Here is an 18,394-nt window from a genome sequence, read left to right as displayed (position 1 = left end):
ACTACTCTGTCTTGTTTGACTTCATCCACCCACTGCAAGGCCCGTATATACAGCCAGATGATATGTAATACGTTTCCTGACTTCCACCCCACATTCCTGCACTACAAATGCTGACCCAGTACGTCCTGTCCTTGGATATTTTGAACCATCTGTGTAAATGGCCACAAAATCGAAGGCGCACAATTGGCCCAGCGTCGTCCAGGGTAGGGGAGGGAATGGCCGGCAGGGATATTGCTCAGTTGGTAGAGCATGGCGTTTGCAACGCCAGGGTTGTGGGTTCGATTCCCACGGGGGGCCAGTATGAAAAATAAAAATAATGTATGCACTGACTAACTGTAAGTCGCTCTGGATAAGAGCGTCTGCTAAATGACGTAAATGTAAATCAGATGGATCAACACCCTCCCTATCTTTCTGTAGTCTCTCCAACACTTCTAGATCAACTACAGAAAGCGGGAGTGCAATGAAGTCTTCTTTTTCGATGAGGTTTAACGGTGGTTGGCATTCAATTAATGTTGCCTTACCGCCACCTATTAGACTGGAGTATAACTCTCTTATACTTTGCTTGAAAAAATGAAAAAATGAAAAAAAAATACAATTAATAAATAAAACATATACCCTACCATCTAACACTACACTCTCAAAAAAAAGAAGATATCTATATATATTTTATTTATTTATTTTATTTTAGAAAAAAATACCATACTACACTATTTAAATATATTTAGTCCTACTTCAGGCCAACAGCCTGAAAGGGTGGGACACCACCACTTAACACACCCTGTAACTCTTCTGATGTCAAGTCTCGCACACCCAAATACCTCTCTGCAGCTGCCACCACAACCTCTATTTTCTGCGACTTATGTTCTATCCCTGCAGTACAGTTGATAACCATTGCTATAAATGCCAAAAATCTAATCTTACTGAAACATATATTACTTGTTGGTTTATCCCTCTGTCCAGATCTACTACTCACACCACTCCTTTCAGGATCCCTCCCCCTTGACCCACCTTCCTCTACTTTCTTCACTGTCTCAGCATATGACAACTTCTGCACTACTCTAACCCTGGAAACCTCAACCTGCCTCTCTCACATGGGACATTTCTGATCCCCAGCCCCATGGGCACCCCTACAATTAACACATACCACTACTTTCGTAGTACGGCCCAGTACATCACTGGGGCCAAGCTTTCTGCCATCCAGGACCTCTATACAAGGCGGTGTCAGAGGAAGGCCCTCAAAATTGTCAAAGACTCCAGCCACCCTAGTCATAGACTGTTCTCTCTGCTACCGCACGGTACCGGAGTGCCAAGTCTAGGTCCAAAAGACTTCTCAACAGCTTCTACCCCCAAGCCATAAGACTCCTGAACAGCTAATCATGGCTACCCGGACTATTTGCACTGCCCCCCCAACCCATCTTTTTACGCTGCTGCTACTCTGTTAATTATTTATGCATAGTCACTTTAACTCTACCCACATGTACATATTACTTAAACTACCTCAACTAGCCAGTGCCCCCGCACATTGACTCTGCACCGGTACCCCCCTGTATTTTTAGCCTCCCTACTGTTATTATATTTTACTTCTGCTCTTTTTTTCTCAACACTTTTTTGTTGTTTTATTCTACATTTTTATTAAAAAATTAATGCACTGTTGGTTAAGGGCTATAAGTAAGCATTTCACTGTAATGTCTGTACCTGTTGTATTCGGGGCATGTGGCCAATAAAAATTGATTTGAATTGTTTTTTTATTTAACCAGGTAAGCCAGTTGAGAACAAGTTCTCATTTACAACTGCGACCTGGCCAAGATAAAGCAAAGCAGTGTGATAAAAACAACAACACAGAGTTACATATGGGGTAAACAAAACACAAAGTCAAAAATACAACAGAAATTATATATACAGTGTGTGCGAATGTAGTAAGTTATGGAGGTAAGGCAATAAATAGGCCATAGTGCAAAATAGTTACAATTTCGTATTAACACTGGAATAATGGATGTGCAAAAGATGATGTGCAAATAGAGATACTGGGGTGCAAATTAGCAAAATTAATAACAATATGGGGATGAGGTAGTTGGGTGGGCTAATTTCAGAATGGCTGTGTACAGGTGCAGTGATCGGTAAGCTGCTCTGACAACTGACACTTAAAGTTAGTGAGGGAGATAAGAGTCTTCAGCTTCAGAGATTTTTGCAGTTCGTTCCAGTCATTGGCAGCAGAGAACTGGAAGGAATGGCGGCCAAAGGAGGTGTTGGCTTTGGGGATGACCAGTGAGATATACCTGCTGGAGCGCAGACTACGGGTGGGTGTTGCTATGGTAACCAGTGAGCTAAGATAAGACGGGGATTTGCCTAGCAGTGATTTATAGATGACCTGGAGCCAGTGGGTTTGGCGCCAACAAGAGCGTACAGGTCACAATGGTGGGTAGTATATGGGGCTTTGGTGACAAAACGGATGGCACTGTGATAGACTACATCCAATTTGCTGAGTAGAGTGTTGGAGGCTATTTTGTAAATGACATCGCCGAAGTCAAGGATCGGTAGGATAGTCAGTTTTACGAGGGCATGTTTGGCAGCATGAGTGAAGGAGGCTTTGTTTGCGAAATAGGAAGCCGATTCTAGATCTAACTTTTGAGTCTGGAAGGAGAGTTTACAGTCTAACCAGACACCTAGGTATTTGTAGTTGTCCACATACTCTAGGTCAGACCCGCCGAGAGTAGTGATTTTAGTCGGGTGGGCCGGTGCAAGCAGCGTTCGGTTGAAGAGCATGCATTTAGTTTTACTAGTGTTTAAGAGCAGTTGGAGACTATGGAAGGAGTGTTGTATGGCGTTGAAGCTCGTTTGGAGGTTTGTTAACACAGTGTCCAATGAAGGGCCAGATGTATACAAAATGGTGTCGTCCGCATAGAGGTGGATCCGAGCGTCACCAGCAGCAAGAGCGACACCATTGATATACACAGAGAATAGAGTCGGCCCGAGAATTGAACCATGTGGCACCCCCATAGAGACGGCCAGAGGTCCAGACAACAGGCCCTCTGATTTGACACATTGAACTCTATCTGAGAAATAGTTGGTGAACCAGGCGAGGCAGTCATTAGAGAAACCAAGGCTATTTAGTCTGCCAATAAGAATGTGGTGGTTGACAGAGTCGAAAGCTTTGGCCAGGTCGATGAAGACGGATGCGCAGTACTGTCTTTTATCGATCACGTTTATAATATCGTTTAGGACCTTGAGCGTGGCTGAGGTGCACCCATGACCAGCTCGGAAACCGGATTGCATAGCGGAGAAGGTACGGTGGGATTCAAAACGGTCGGTGATCTGTTTGTTAACTTGGCTTTCAAATACTTTCGAAAGGCAGGGCAGGATGGATATAGGTCTATAACAGTTTGGATCTAGAGTGTCACCCCCTTTGAAGAGGGGGATGATCGCGGCAGCTTTCCAATCTCTGGGGATCTCAGACGTTACGAAAGAGAGGTTGAACAGGCTAGTAATAGGGGTTGCGACAATTTAGAAAGAAAGGGTCCAGATTGTCTAGCTCAGCTGATTTGTAGGGGTCCAGATTTTTCAGCTCTTTCAGAACATCAGCTGGCTGAATTTGTATGAAGGAGAAGCGGGGGGGGGCATGGGCAAGTTGCAGCGGTCATTTGGTTTGACTTTCCCCAATGCTACACATTCCTTTGTCTCATGCCCTTCTGCACACTTCTCACACCTAGGAACCTCCCTCCTACACACTGCTGCCACATGCCCATAAGCTTGACACTTGTAACAACGTAATGTATTCGGCACAAAAGCTTGTACAGGATAACTTATATATCCTAACATCACTTTGTCGGGCTAATTCAAAAGAACAGACAATTACTCTTCTGTTTCTCCACTAACGCCACCCTGTCTGCGTCTCACCAAACGACGAGCATCACAAACACCGGGAATCTTCCCCTTCAGTTGGTCAGCTTTCACAATTTACCACTACCCCAGTAATCACTCCTTTCAATGGCGCCCTTTTCTTGAGAGCAAAACAATTCACATCTCTTGTCCCCATTCGTTTAAATCTGAGTGCCTTCTCCCTCTGACCAGCAGAAACACAAACAATTATCACAAGACCACTTCTGGTTACCCTCACCGATTCCACAGCACCTAACTCTGTTTTCACCCACCCTGAAACCACAAATGGATCAGACAAAAGGCAAGGGTCCACTTTTTCCAAAAACTTCACTCCTACTGTCACAGACTCATCTTTATCCTGTCCCTCGGTGCAAGCCTTGGGCTCCGAGAACTTCACCACACCTACCACCTCCGATACTTCTGCAATGATGTCAGGACCAGCCGTGTGTGCTGTAGTGTTTCAATCAAATTTATTCATAAAGCCCTTTTTACATCAGCAGATGTCACAAAGTGCTATACAGAAACCCAGCCTAAAACCCCAAACAGCAAGCAATGCAGATGTAGAAGCACAGTGGCTAGGAAAAACTCCCTAGACAGGAACCTAGGAAGAAACCTAAAGAGGAACCAGGCTCTGAGGGGTGGCCAGTCCTCTTCTGGCAGTGCCGGGTGGAGATTATAAGAGTACATGGCCATTTAAGGCCAGATTGTTCTTCAAGATGTTCAAACGTTCATAGATGACCAGCAGGGTCAAATAATATTCACAGTGGTTGTAGAGGGTGCAGTAGGTCAGTACCTCAGGAGTAATTGTCAGTTGGCTTTTCATAGCCGAGCATTCAGAGGTTGAGACAGCAGGTGCGGTAGAGAGAGAGAGAGAGTCGAAAACAGCAGGTCCGGGACAAAACAACTGGGAACTTGGAAAAATACATGGTCAAATCATGACGTCAGTGATCTTCTGGTCGGAAAGTCGGAGCTCTAGAAAGAGGCCCGAGTTGAAATTCCGAGTTGGATGACCGTTCAAAACGATTTTTCCCAGTCTGAGCTCGTTTTAGTCCAAGTTCCCAGTTGTTTTGAACGAACTGAGGTCGGAAGTCAGAGATTTCCGAGTTCCCAATTGTTTTGAACGCAGCATTTTAACAGAGATACTTAGAAAGTTGTAGATAGGAATCACACCGGCCGATGAAAGGAGAGACGTATAACGCCCCACCCAGCAGACTGTTGACCATTCGCGTTCACGTTGTTATGCTGCGTCATGGGGTTGCTAAAATAATCGTCACGCAATTCCTTCTAAAAGTCAGGGTATGAGTCGAAAACCTGCCTATTTTCCTCGAAAGTACGTAATGTCACGATTTAAAAGCTATAAGATTTTACAGAAAGCAAGTTAATTATCACACATCTCGGAAAATATTCGTAATATTGTACTTCTTGTTGACGAAATTGATGTTAATGTTGTGTTTTAGCGCTAGCGCCCAATTGACTCCCATTCACTGCTTGAAGGAGTGCACTCCTTGTCCCATAATCTCCCAGAATGCACCGCGCGGCCCATTGACAACGCGTGGGCAATGTACACAATGGAGTTTCTACATCTCCTCAAAAGTCTCTCTGATTTTAACCAGCAGATGACACTAAAACCATAGCAAGTACGAGTAAAACACATTATTTCATGATTGGGTCCCAAAGATTGGGCATCACTTATCTTTTATATTATTCTATTCAGTATATTCCATATTACTGGCAATCCAATTATATTGTTTTCACCATCTGTGAATCTTGTAAAGAAAACATATACACATAGCACAAACACTTTATTTCATTGTTTGATTGCAGTTTCTTGATACACAACCTGTTTGATAATACATGTACATTATAATACAGTTATGAATGCTCTTGTATTCATGTAGTCATATCCTGGTGTGTCAACCAGAAAATCCAGACTTTTTACTATTTTATAATTTCAACTTTCAGGTAAACCAGTTAAGTCATGGTCATCACAATGTGATGGGTAACCTGGTTTTCTGTTTTACTTGTTGGTCTGGTAACAGTTTTGGTTATAGTCATACTATTTATTCCTCTCTCATCACAGGTCTCTTGCGTGCTAGAGTCATGTTCAACAATGCCTGAGCTATGTCAAAGGCCTCATTCTTCACATACTGTATAACACATTACTATTTTCAAAGTTTTTCATTCTAACATACATACAGTTAGCGTTCACACTGAGGCAGTTGAAATTACTGTCTCATTGACTCACTGTTACACCCTGATCATGGAACAAATACAGTACAGTAGCTATCTAGCTCTTGCAAGTAACATATATGGTATCATGTCATTGAGTTATATTAACAGACATTTGTTTTATTTACAGCAGATTGCATCAACATTGAAGCTAATTATACACAAAGCAACATTTCAATGATTGAAATAAATACAGACAATCAACATCCACAGCTTTTTGGACCATAATATATTTTGAGCAAGGGAATTAATTTGTTACTGAATGTCTCTAAGATGGCTGCCAATGATATACATTACTTGACTGACTCTTTGAAGGCCTTTGAAATTAAAGGTAATGTACATCATATTCAAGTTAGGCCATTTCCTCTACACTTAAGTGAGGCATCGTATTACTAGTGTTTAAGATTATATTCTAGTCTTCTCTTTCTCTTCAAAGGCAACATCTCTCAAGTTCCTGAGCTGACATTTTAATCAATAAGTTCACTTTCTCTGGTTCTACATCTCACAAAGTAGATAACTAAATAATAATAATATGCCATTTAGCAGACGCTTTTATCCAAAGCGACTTACAGTCATGATCATGGCGTGAACACAGTACTTTAGAAACCATTTCTCATATCAATAAAATCAATCAGAAGTTAATAATAACAAAAGGTGTGATGATGCACTGACAGACAACAGTAACGTGGCTGGTTGTCTCAACATTGTGACATGCCATCATTTGCCCTGGAAATGTGAACAAAACTACAGTATACACTTTGCATACAGGTATCATACATATTTTGAGGTAGGAAACATCACAGCAGTCAATACTTTTTTTGTACCTATATTTCTGAAAGCAAAACAATCCATTGTAATTGTATGCTACCCATTGCAATACAGTACAACCTTTAGTATAACACTACTAGCACATCATTCAGTGAGTGAATGTTAACAAGACCATAATCTCACCTTTCACAGTCTGGGAATATTGCAGTATATTTTGATTGATTTGAATACATCACTGATAAATCAAACTATATATGATTGGGCAATTTGATGTGGGAATTCAAGTATATGAATGACCTGAGCCTACTCCCAAAGGAAAATGTTTTGGTGATGCAAAATTGCAGAAAATAAGAACAGAAAAAAACAGAGAACAGTTATACATTGATGAACTAGGAACTACACAGTTAAATAGCAGCAGTAAAGAGCAATGAAAGATATTAATGCTTGATGAGTCAATTGTTACTAACATGGACATGATCTCCATCTTATTTAAGAGCAAATTTACCTCTAACGATTCTGCAGTTTAAGACAACTTACAATATATGTAGGCTTAAAACAATGCTATCAAATGAACCCTTGCAATGAAAGAACATTATGTAAATAATGATATGTACTTTACTGATGTTCAGACAGAGGCAGGTCTAGTTCTCTCATCCTTCAAGGGCATGAGCATTTAAAAAGAGTTATAAGTTGGAACCTCAAATAATTCAAGAGACATGGGGGCATTACAAACTCCCCTGTGTAGGGTTTTTAAAGAGGGGCCATGGGCACAAGTATAGAATGCAGTTTATTTATTTGGTGGGGTGTCAGCCACCATACACAAAACCGGTCGAGGTAAAGATTGATTGATGGATGAAAAAGACAATCTCAGTTTTGTTCTCAATTTTAGGTTGTTTGTTCCAAGATGCATGGTAACAAGCAAATACTGTGAAATTACTGAAAAATGATTGAAAAAGAGCAACATCAAGAGGGTAAATAATACTACACTATGTACAAACTAAGAACATTGCTTTGATTTGTAAAGTCAAGTAGTTCTGCTCTTTTTCAGCTTGAGAAAACATTAAGTTGCTTTGACCCACTGAATTGGTCAGCAAAGGCCAATAATATGTATAGGGCCTAAGAAAATGTTCCCTTTCACTAGCTCAAGAGTAGGCTTGTAGCACTGAGGCAAAGGATATAGGGTTATAGCATAGTAAAGGAAGTGGCATCCTATACCATGTCAAACATGATTACAGTATGAAAAATGTATGCACTAACTAAGTCGCTCTGGATAAGAGCATCTGCTAAATGACTAAAATGTTTTTTAAAAAAATCAAATAATTGCTAAATTGGAGTCTACAGAGGTGAATTGCATTCAGTTTTAAATCATGTGTTCTTGGATAGTTTCCAAGATCATATAGTGTGTGTGTGTGTTTCAGAGTTCCCTCAGTAACAAATCAAATCTGTCACACGTCCTTCCTTCCATTCCAATCCAACAGTACAGACAGACAACATGACCAATCAAAATGCACTGACCACTGAACGCACAGCAAGAGCTCAAGCTCAGCCCAAATTTACCCATCTTCCTCATTTATTAACATCTGCAAGCTCAAAGGGGCCAGAATATCAAATAAAAATACAGAAATAACTGCTTCACCTTTGAACTGAAAGAGTTCCAAATCAAAGAGCTAATCCTCTTCCTCCCTTCCAAAACATTTCATCATCCAGTCCCCAAAAAAACATAATATCAAATGAAGGCCTTGCAGTTTCTTGCTAGAGAAAGAAATGATTCAGTGTAGGAGACAGGTAGGTATGTATGTATGTATGTATTTATGCATGTACAGATGAGCCCTCCTCCCCTCTTCCATCGATCCCTAGCGTTCAGAGAGGGGTGGTGTGGTTAGTGGGGCCGACTGCTGGACTCTGACGCCTGCCGTTTCCGGGGAGTTCCGTAACCGTTAAGGCTGCCGTTCAGGCGTTTGGTCAGACCACCGTTCAGAATGTCCTGGATGTGCTGAACTATAAGGTTTATGGCAACTGTTAAGGGGAGAGAGAGAGAGGACATTGAAGGATAATCTATAAGGTGTTCCATTCCTCTTTTATTCAGATAAAATTGAAGCAGAACAAGTTCCAGAATTTAAAAGCACCACAGTTTGACTAATAGGGCTTGCAAATACATTTTGTTTTGAGAAATCTACAATTGACCTTGCCATTCCAAAACAGAGACAGTCTGAAACATTCCCAGGACAAAACAGCTAATCTAGTCTGATTCCCATGTATAGGTCTCACCAATCACAGGCCACAACATTATCTATCTCAAAACAGTAGAATAAACAAAACAGCCATCACATTCACAGCAACCTTTAGTAAGTTTACCATCGCAGGGTAAGAGACTGGGCTGCTTAACAATGTCAATGACAGACTCTCTATGGGGAGATGTGTCCAAGAATGAGTCAGTCAGTGATGTTTGTCACACAACAGCCTGCTTGCATAAGGCAGCAATATTGAGAAACAAACAGTCAGAAACTCACCAAGATTATCTGCTCCTCTGGGAATGATCACGTCAGCGCATTTCTTGGTCTACAGGGGGTGAAGAAATAAACATGTTTAGGAATACAATCTGAATCAGGGCCAGGGTGTTCAATACCTTTCAAGAGGAGGTCTGAGACAACTGACAATAACCAGGTTTTATGCGAGTAAAGTACATGTCAGATAAAAAAATGTCACGACAGGCCTGATGGAAACAACACATTTGTCTGTAAAGTTTCCAACTGTCAACAAAACACACTAGACAAAGTGGGATCTTTTTGTGTCTGTAAAATGTATTGTGAGAAATGGTGGTGGAAACCTCTATGTGCAAATATTGATATAATACCATCATATTATATATGATAAACTTGGAGTCACGCGATGATATGTTGTGTGGTCCTCCCACTACGACTCAGGAAAGCATGCAGTTTATTAGGCTACAGATTAAATAAGCTACGATGAACTTCGCAGGGTGGTGAAAGTGCAGGGTGATGAGCTTGATGCTCCTTTCCTATAAATATTGAGCATCTTATTCTGGTGACATGATCAATTCTTGGCTGCCGTTTGACAAATAAAAATAATCGTACATTTTTTGTCCATAATAATCTCATCATGTAGGCTATACCTGCACTGTGCCAAGACAAGAGTGGGTACATTCGCTATATAACAACGTTTTTTGTGACAAAACCATCAGTAGAGTTGAAAATGCGATGGAAACCTATTTAACTTGTGTTTTTTTTATTCGGTACATGGGAATTTAACCTCAAAAGTAATTTTTATGTGCACTACATCACGCACAGCCTTTTATCCACAACAATTAAATATAATGGAAAATGCAGATTTGAGAATATTCGCATGAAAATCTGTCGACAATTGGATGGAAACCTAGCTATTGACATTAATCGATTGATCCAAGGCTCTTAGAATATGCGTTGTGGCAGTATCATAGCTAGGTACTCACTGGCAGACAGAACTCCTCAAAGGCGGGCTTGACAAAGGTTATGTATTGCGTTAGCACCTGCTCCAGGTCCCTTCCTCGCTCGCCGATGTCTCTGAGCACTGGGGAGGGAACACAGAACAGGAGTGGAGCTTTCAGTATGATTTCACAGGAAAGATTCTTACAGCTAGTAGACCTCTACATCCAGTCCCCATTCATGCCCTCCAGGAACTGTATTGGAAGCCCCCTGCTGTTTTTATACAATTCACAAGTTTGCTGTGTTTCATCCAATGAAATAGTGAATATATATATATATATATATATATATATATATATATATATATATATATATATATATATATATATATATGCGTCTAAGCTTTCACCTCTGCGTGAGAGCCGTGTGTCTGCATCCGTGTCCACAAACAGCTTCATCTGGAACAGGTCCCTGATCTCCTGGGAGTAGAACATCAGGATGCCCTCGAACAGCACCACGTCTGCTGGGTACACTGTCACCGCCTCTTCCTTCCTGACACACACACACACACACACCAGGGAGAGGACAATGTGTATGAGATGAGTGAGTGAGTGAGTGAGTGAGGGAGGGAGTGAGTGAGTGTGTATCCTAACCACAGACCTGGAATGGGTGACAAAGTCATACACTGGGATCTGCACTGTTTGGCCCTCCAAAATGTCCCACAACGTTTTGACGATGAGCTCATTGTCAAATGCATCTGAGAAGAAAGAGAGAGCAAAGGCACTTAGAACAATGGTGTCTGTCTGTGTCTATGTTTCTGCTGGTGCCACTGTGCCAAGCCATAGGATCTAGACCTAACCCCCACTAGAAGACATGTTGCTATGAGGATAGAACCGGTGCCGATATGGCTGGCAAGCCAAACCCCACAATAGATGCCAGAATCAGAGCCAGACAGGCCAGACTGCAATGACTAAGACATAGGTTGCATCCAAAATAGCAGCCTATTCCCTATTTAGTGAACTACTTTTGACCAGGACCCAAACATTATCTACCACACTGTCTGAGACAGACTACTCTGCTACACATTCTGCCAGAGTGAGACACTGCTGCTAAGTATGTACTCTGAATGAGACAGACTTTCAATACAGCAGTCTATCATTGGCCATTAGGGGCCCCAAGGCAGGACATGTAGAAACCTTTAGTTCTCTCAAGGAATGATGGCAATTCTATTTCTAAGAACTAGGGGGAAAAGCCCAACAGACGTATCATTTGAGTAGAAACACAACAATGCAAATATTTATCTTCAATGAGAGAGCAAAGGGACATGAGTAAATATTATTTATTTATTTTACACACTAGTTGTTAACATATACAGTGGGGAAAAAAAGTATTTAGTCAGCCACCAATTGTGCAAGTTCTCCCACTTAGAAAGATGAGAGAGGCCTGTAATTTTCATCATAGGTACACGTCAACTATGACAGACAAATTGAGAAAAAAAATCCAGAAAATCACATTGTAGGATTTTTTATGAATTTATTTGCAAATTATGGTGGAAAATAAGTATTTGGTCACCTACAAACAAGCAAGATTTCTGGCTCTCACAGACCTGTAACTTCTTCTTTAAGAGGCTCCTCTGTCCTCCATTCGTTACCTGTATTAATGGCACCTGTTTGAACTTGTTATCAGTAGAAAAGACACCTGTCCACAACCTCAAACAGTCACACTCCAAACTCCACTATGGCCAAGACCAAAGAGTTGTCAAAGGACACCAGAAACAAAATTGTAGACCTGCACCAGGCTGGGAAGACTGAATCTGCAATAGGTAAGCAGCTTGGTTTGAAGAAATCAACTGTGGGAGCAATTATTAGGAAATGGAAGACATACAAGACCACTGATAATCTCCCTCGATCTGGGGCTCCACGCAAGATCTCACCCCGTGGGGTCAAAATTATCACAAGAACGGTGAGCAAAACTCCCAGAACCACACGGGGGGACCTAGTGAATGACCTGCAGAGAGCTGGGACCAAAGTAACAAAGCCTACCATCAGTAACACACTATGCCACCAGGCACTCAAATCATGCAGTGCCAGACGTGTCCCCCTGCTTAAGCCAGTACATGTCCAGGCCCGTCTGAAGTTTGCTAGAGTGCATTTGGATGATCCAGAAGAGGATTGGGAGAATGTCATATGGTCAGATGAAACCAAAATATAACTTTTTGGTAAGGAGGACAAAGAATGCTGAGTTGCATCCAAAGAACACCATACCTACTGTGAAGCATGGGGGTGGATACATCATGCTTTGGGGCTGTTTTTCTGCAAAGGGACTAGGACGACTGATCCGTGTAAAGGAAATAATGAATGGGGCCATGTATCGTGAGATTTTGAGTGAAAACCTCCTTCCATCAGCAAGGGCATTGAAGATGAAACGTGGCTGGGTCTTTCAGCATGACAATGATCCCAAACACACCGCCCAGGCAACGAAGGAGTGGCTTCGTAAGAAGCATTTCAAGGTCCTGGAGTGGCCTAGCCAGTCTCCAGATCTCAACCCCATAGAAAATCTTTGGAGGGAGTTGAAAGTCTGTGTTGCCCAGCGACAGCCCCAAAACATCACCGCTCTAGAGGAGATCTGCATGGAGGAATGGGCCAAAATACCAGCAACAGTGTGTGAAAACCTTGTGAAGACTTACAGAAAACGTTTGACCTGTGTCATTGCCAACAAATGGTATGTAACAAAGTATTGAGAAACTTTTGTTATTGACCAAATACTAATTTTCCACCATAATTTGCAAATAAATTTATTAAAAATCCTACAGTGTGATTTTCTGGATTTTTTTCTCTCAATTTGTCTGTCATAGTTGACGTGTACCTATGATGAAAATTACAGGCCTCTCTCATCTTTTTAAGTGGGAGAACTTGCACAATTGGTGGCTGACTAAATACTTTTTTTCCCCACTGTACCATACACATAAGACTACAATTTAGCGATCGACATAGTATCCAGATAAATAAATAAATACCTGGGTGGTCGAAGTTGAACTGTCCCTTCAGTGCCTTGGCCTTCTGGTCCGGTGTGAGGACCCTGTAGAAGCTGTCTTGGCTGAGAATGGCCACCTGGCGCTGGTGATGGTCAATCTTGTTCTGGCCAAGCAGCTCCATGATCTTACCGCAGACAGATGACTGGCCAGGGCAGAAGGAGGAGCGAGAGACAGACAGTTAAGTCTGTCAGATAGTGTTATCTGAAGTAAATTGTGACCCATAAAGATGTAAGAGTGGAGTTGTGTTCACCGAGCTATGGAGATGAGAGCATGTCAAAAATAAGAATGGATCATAAAGAATATAAATGGTACTAGACTATTACAGACATACGGACAGAAGAAGACAAATCTGCAGTAATGTGCAATAGCTCCCATTTAAATGTTCTTACATGTTTACAATACTCTGACCTACTATTTTACAACTAGACTCCTCTTTTATTCATAGGACCACTCTAGGACTCAGGGCCCCTGAGTGTGGTCACCTTGCTGGCTTCCAGTTCACTACATCATGCGTGGCTAACCTCTGTCTGTTTAAGAAGTGCAAGGGGGAAGTGACAGTATTATCTTACATTGAAAAATATACTAAACATACAAATATAAAAACGCCAAAGGGCACTAGCCCATCCCTGTTGTTCTCGCAGTACAGCATAAAATACATGTCTCTATGGTTCATTAGCCAATTCAAGGTAGAGGAGAGAGGGCCTACAGTAAATAGGATGACAAGATCAGTAATGATGATCTCACATTATGACAACAAAATTCAGCACATTAAGTCCAAACCAGACGTGTCATTGAGAACGGTAAGGCTGCCACGTATCAAGTCTGAGGCACACCACAGTAGACAGGATGTCGGTCAGTCAATAGAGGTACTATTCTTAGACCACTGCACCTACACGTGTCACCAGCCGACTGCAATGATAATCTAACTGCTTGCTCCAGGCCTACCAGAGATCAGAAAAACGGAGATGACTGGCAACAGACAATAGGTCAAGTTGAACTTGTTAGAGAAGGGAAAATGTATTGCAGCAGAAGAGGAAAATGCATGCTAGCAATCAGTGAAAATTACAGAAGTGTCTCCTTGAAAAGAGCTCAGACAGGGCAAAGATATTACAAGATGATAAAGCAGAATATATTTGTCTGGAGTCTATCCACGTTTATAAATGAGTCTACATTCAGAGGGAATAGCTCAAGGATGTCAAAGAAGAAGGGCCATTACAAGATGTTCACGCAGCCACAATATGTTCTTTGATGGGACTCACTGTACTTAGCCTTCACTTTCCTTTTAATCCACACTGAGCATTCCTATTCTCTCGGAGCACTACTCCCTGGCTGCCCACTAAAATGCTAGTCACCAGTCCGGGTCACACTCTCAATCCATTTAACTAATAATCCACAGAGTTGGGTAGGACTGCCTTCAGTTCCTTTGCACCTTATTTATGGAACAAACTGCTGATCCAACTTAAGTTAGACACTCTGGTGTCCCTTGCCCATTTTATGTAATGTTATGGAGGAACAATATGATGTCTGTGATTGTTTCTGTTGAATTGTGTTTTTGTTTTGTATGTTTGAAATGTTCTTGTCTGTATGTCTAAAACTGTACATGTCAACATGTTTACACAGGGCACAGCCGTAAAAGAGATCCAGGTCTCAGTCTGTTTTTCCCTGTTAAAATAAAGATAAAAAAACTAACAAAAAAAACTACAATCTGCAAGCGGGGCCTGGGCCCTACAGACTTCATATACACCCACACACCGCCTAAACTGACACCGCATGGTCTCTCCAGACTTTCCAGAAAAGTTTGTCAGAAGAAGAAAAAAGTACTGTCGGATAAACAGGTGGCTCTACTGGTAGTTTGTCTCTTCCGTTTGTGGTGGGGTATGATACCAATAAATATTACACGCAAAGGAATAGTGAACCACAATTCATGCTCTAGAACAGCATTTCATAGAGGATGTGAAAGAGTTAATTTCTTATCTGCATTTATTTTCTTCGCATACTTTCTACAAAATGTATCTACAACAAATTACAAAGCAAACAAATGTTAGAGAGATGATTGTCAGGTTAGTGCTTGTGAGGTTTCTGAGAGCACCAACTCCCCCAATAGCAGACCCCTTTGTCGTTTCACATTTCTTCCAAGCCCTTAATAAAACAGTGACTGACGAAATTGCTCTTGGTTACAAAGGACCAGGTCAGGTCTCTTACCCAAGCATGGGTCAGTCAGACAGACACAAAGTCTGCCTCTTCTACTGCCAACGCTGACTAAACATTCCCGTGCCCCAGTTCAAAATTCTATTGTGTCCAAAATAGCTAAACTGCAGTTTACCCTGCAATCCTACGTCAGAGGTACATAAAGACAATTGACAAGCTATGTCATGTTCAGTTACAGTGGGTATATCAATCTGTAAAAAAAAGTCTATGTTTTTTGAAAATCAGGACAAAGACAGGATGACATGGTCAGCTCACTGGCTGTGATGACAAAACACAGCCGAAGGTCAAATAAACATTGTTGGGAAGGAACAGTACAATCGTGCCTGATTGACAGTAGGGGGATTTTTTTTTTTGGGGGGGGGTATAATTTTTTACGATATAGAGTATCATTTTGACAATATTGCAATATTAATCTTTGCGCTGGTTTGCTGTACCTGCACCAGAACTCCAGTATTTTTCCTTCATAGCTTGTTCTCCATCTTCTTTTTGAATAGGGAGCCCATTTGTTTTCAGCACTTTAATTTCTCTCTTGTCCCTCTGCAGCAAACACATATGGTGAGCAATATGCTTGGAACATCAAATCGCAATACATATAGAATTGCAATAAATATCATTTAGGCACCTAAGTATCGTGATATCGCATCGTGAGGTCCCTGGCAATTCTCAGCCCTAATGCCTACTGTGCTAACCCGAACCGTAGGCTATTGTGCTGGCTTGGATATTTCAGGTAATATGGTGGATGCATAACCAGGCTAGAGGAGTAAAGCTCGCCCCGGCTCAGTAGGCCTACAGTGTATACACTTCCACAACAGGACTTGTGAGGAGAAATGGGTTTCAGACCATAATAAATCCTCCCTTGTCTTAAATACTACTCAAAACATGATAATAACATATGCGACCTTTGAAAATGATAGGGATACTATTAAATCCTTGCCTGAGAGACTGAGACTACACAATACAGCAGAGGACATAGCTGCAAGGCCATCAGCCATTTCCAGGGACTGTTTGGGACTGTATGAAAAATGTATGCACTCACTTAACTGTAAGTCGCTCTGGATAAGAGTGTCTGCTAAATGATTCAAATGTAAATGTCTCTGGGAGACAGTGAAAAACAAAACAGAAAAACAAGAGATAAGTCACTTCAGTCAGAGGGGTAGGTAGGGGGAGGTGCATTTGAAAGGCCATATGTTTAGCCTACCTATTTACCTAACAGACAATTGTGAATACAAGTGGGCTAGATAATACAGACATCACTTTATAATTCACAATTTGACTTTGGCATGGTTGAATTCTTGAGTCTGAAGAGAGGAGCACTTACTATTTACTGTACCACGATGAACAGAAGCCTACATGGAAAAAGCAGCACTGCACTGATGTAGGCCAAGGCTCACCTCCCAGTACGTTATGACGTAAGATGTGACACATATTACCAAAGACAGTAGGCTCCAGTATGAAGATAGGCTAAAAATGCTTCTCCAATAGAAATCCCCGATCACACTTGTATGTCATGGCGATGTCATGGCGATGTTGGATAGCTAAAAACACGTAATCTGGTCTAACGGTCGTCTCACGCCGAACTGCGCATGTGCAAACCATCAACTCAAAGACACTTCTCCAGACAAAGTTGTTTTTGACAAAAATTAAAACTTTCAGTTTGTCACTTTCACGAGGTTGGAGTAATAACATGTTAAAATACTTAAGATATTAGCTCAAACTACTTTGTGCCATTCGATTTCTAGAAAATTAACAACTAAGGAAAAAATGTTCACTTCTCTCTGACTTCTCAAACCCCAAAACCCGACCTGGTCGGTTTTGCAAGCGTTCCCGGAAGTCTCGCGATGTTGCGCTTCTGGGTTTAGAAACTCTTGTTATATTTCTGTGCCGCTGACCCCATTCTGGTGTATTATGGCGGATAGGCAGTGTTTTCACTGCTCGCCAGGTGTAATCAACTGGTTCTGTTGACGCATTAGCAAGTGAATATTAAGAGTAACAATGGAGCTCGCCGACAGAGTTCAGTGGCGTCTAGTGTGGGCGGACTGGAGCTCGACGTCACATTCAACTCCATCGTAAATCGTGGAGTTGAGTTTAGTTGGCTAAGCAAATTATTGCTTTTCGATCTGTGTTGTCATAAATGGTGTTTCTGAATTTAATAGGCCTATAGGAGTAGATTCATTCTCTAATAGAGTAGATTCCTCTCGAAATCCTTGTTTAATGAAGGTTTGTGAAAATGTTTAATTATTTGTACACTAATTGATAGGGTTATAGATGTTATAGACAAAGACATGAATGTAAATTGGATTAAGGTCAGTTCTCTACAGCCACATAAGTGGGTTACATTATTGCCGAACAGGGCCTACTCCTATACACGCTTTAAAAATGTCACACATGATTAAAGAACAAACTAGCTTTGATGGAACATTCATTCATTGGTCTGTAATGACATGAGCCACGCGGTCAGTGAGTACTCATCCTTCAACCACGTTGACAATTCAGTGTTTAAAATAAAAACAGGACATTTCTAATTCATTAAAAATCACAATGCCAACCTTGCCGCTGGCAGTCCCTCCGGCTACCCCGATGAGGAAAGGTTGCCGGATAGCGTTCTCGTTTTCGGCTTGACTGTCCACCCTTGTCTCGCTGTCGCCTGCCATGCTTGCTATAAGCGCATACAGAAGCACCGAGGTGGTTTTTCTCCAACTGCGCTCCTCCCCTCTTTTCAGTTGTGCGTTTGCTTTGACGCTCTGAGTATGCCTGGATATCAATTTGGTCTTTTGTAGGCTACTTGAAACGCAGAACCTTCACATAAGGTTATGTGTTTTTGCAATTAAATTATCAGACTAGGCCCATATAATCAGGT

The 18,394-nt window shown here is 41.6% G+C and overlaps 1 protein-coding gene across 2 annotated transcripts; it reads right to left on the bottom strand.

Moving 5' to 3' along the window:
- Positions 1–5,661: 5,661 nt before the first annotated feature.
- LOC121540472 (uridine-cytidine kinase 2-A) lies at positions 5,662–18,238 on the bottom strand. Of its 2 annotated transcripts, none has more exons than XM_041849368.2 (7): positions 18,084–18,238; positions 13,312–13,471; positions 10,956–11,052; positions 10,705–10,847; positions 10,343–10,440; positions 9,384–9,432; positions 5,662–8,889 (listed from the first exon to the last, which is right to left on the bottom strand). In XM_041849368.2, the coding sequence occupies exons 1-7, from the start codon at positions 18,186–18,188 to the stop codon at positions 8,753–8,755; spliced, it is 789 nt and encodes a 262-aa protein (XP_041705302.1). In that variant the 5' UTR covers positions 18,189–18,238; the 3' UTR covers positions 5,662–8,752. The 2 variants fall into 2 exon arrangements, with proteins under 2 accessions (XP_041705302.1, XP_041705303.1); XM_041849369.2 differs by lacking the exon at positions 18,084–18,238 and adding an exon at positions 16,856–18,026.
- Between the last annotated feature and the right edge of the window lie 156 nt (positions 18,239–18,394).

This window comes from Coregonus clupeaformis, chromosome 26, assembly GCF_020615455.1.
Source record: "Coregonus clupeaformis isolate EN_2021a chromosome 26, ASM2061545v1, whole genome shotgun sequence".
NCBI classification, from domain to species: domain Eukaryota; kingdom Metazoa; phylum Chordata; class Actinopteri; order Salmoniformes; family Salmonidae; genus Coregonus; species Coregonus clupeaformis.
Note: the sequence above shows the minus strand (reverse complement) of the source record. Positions and strands in the feature narration are given on the sequence as shown.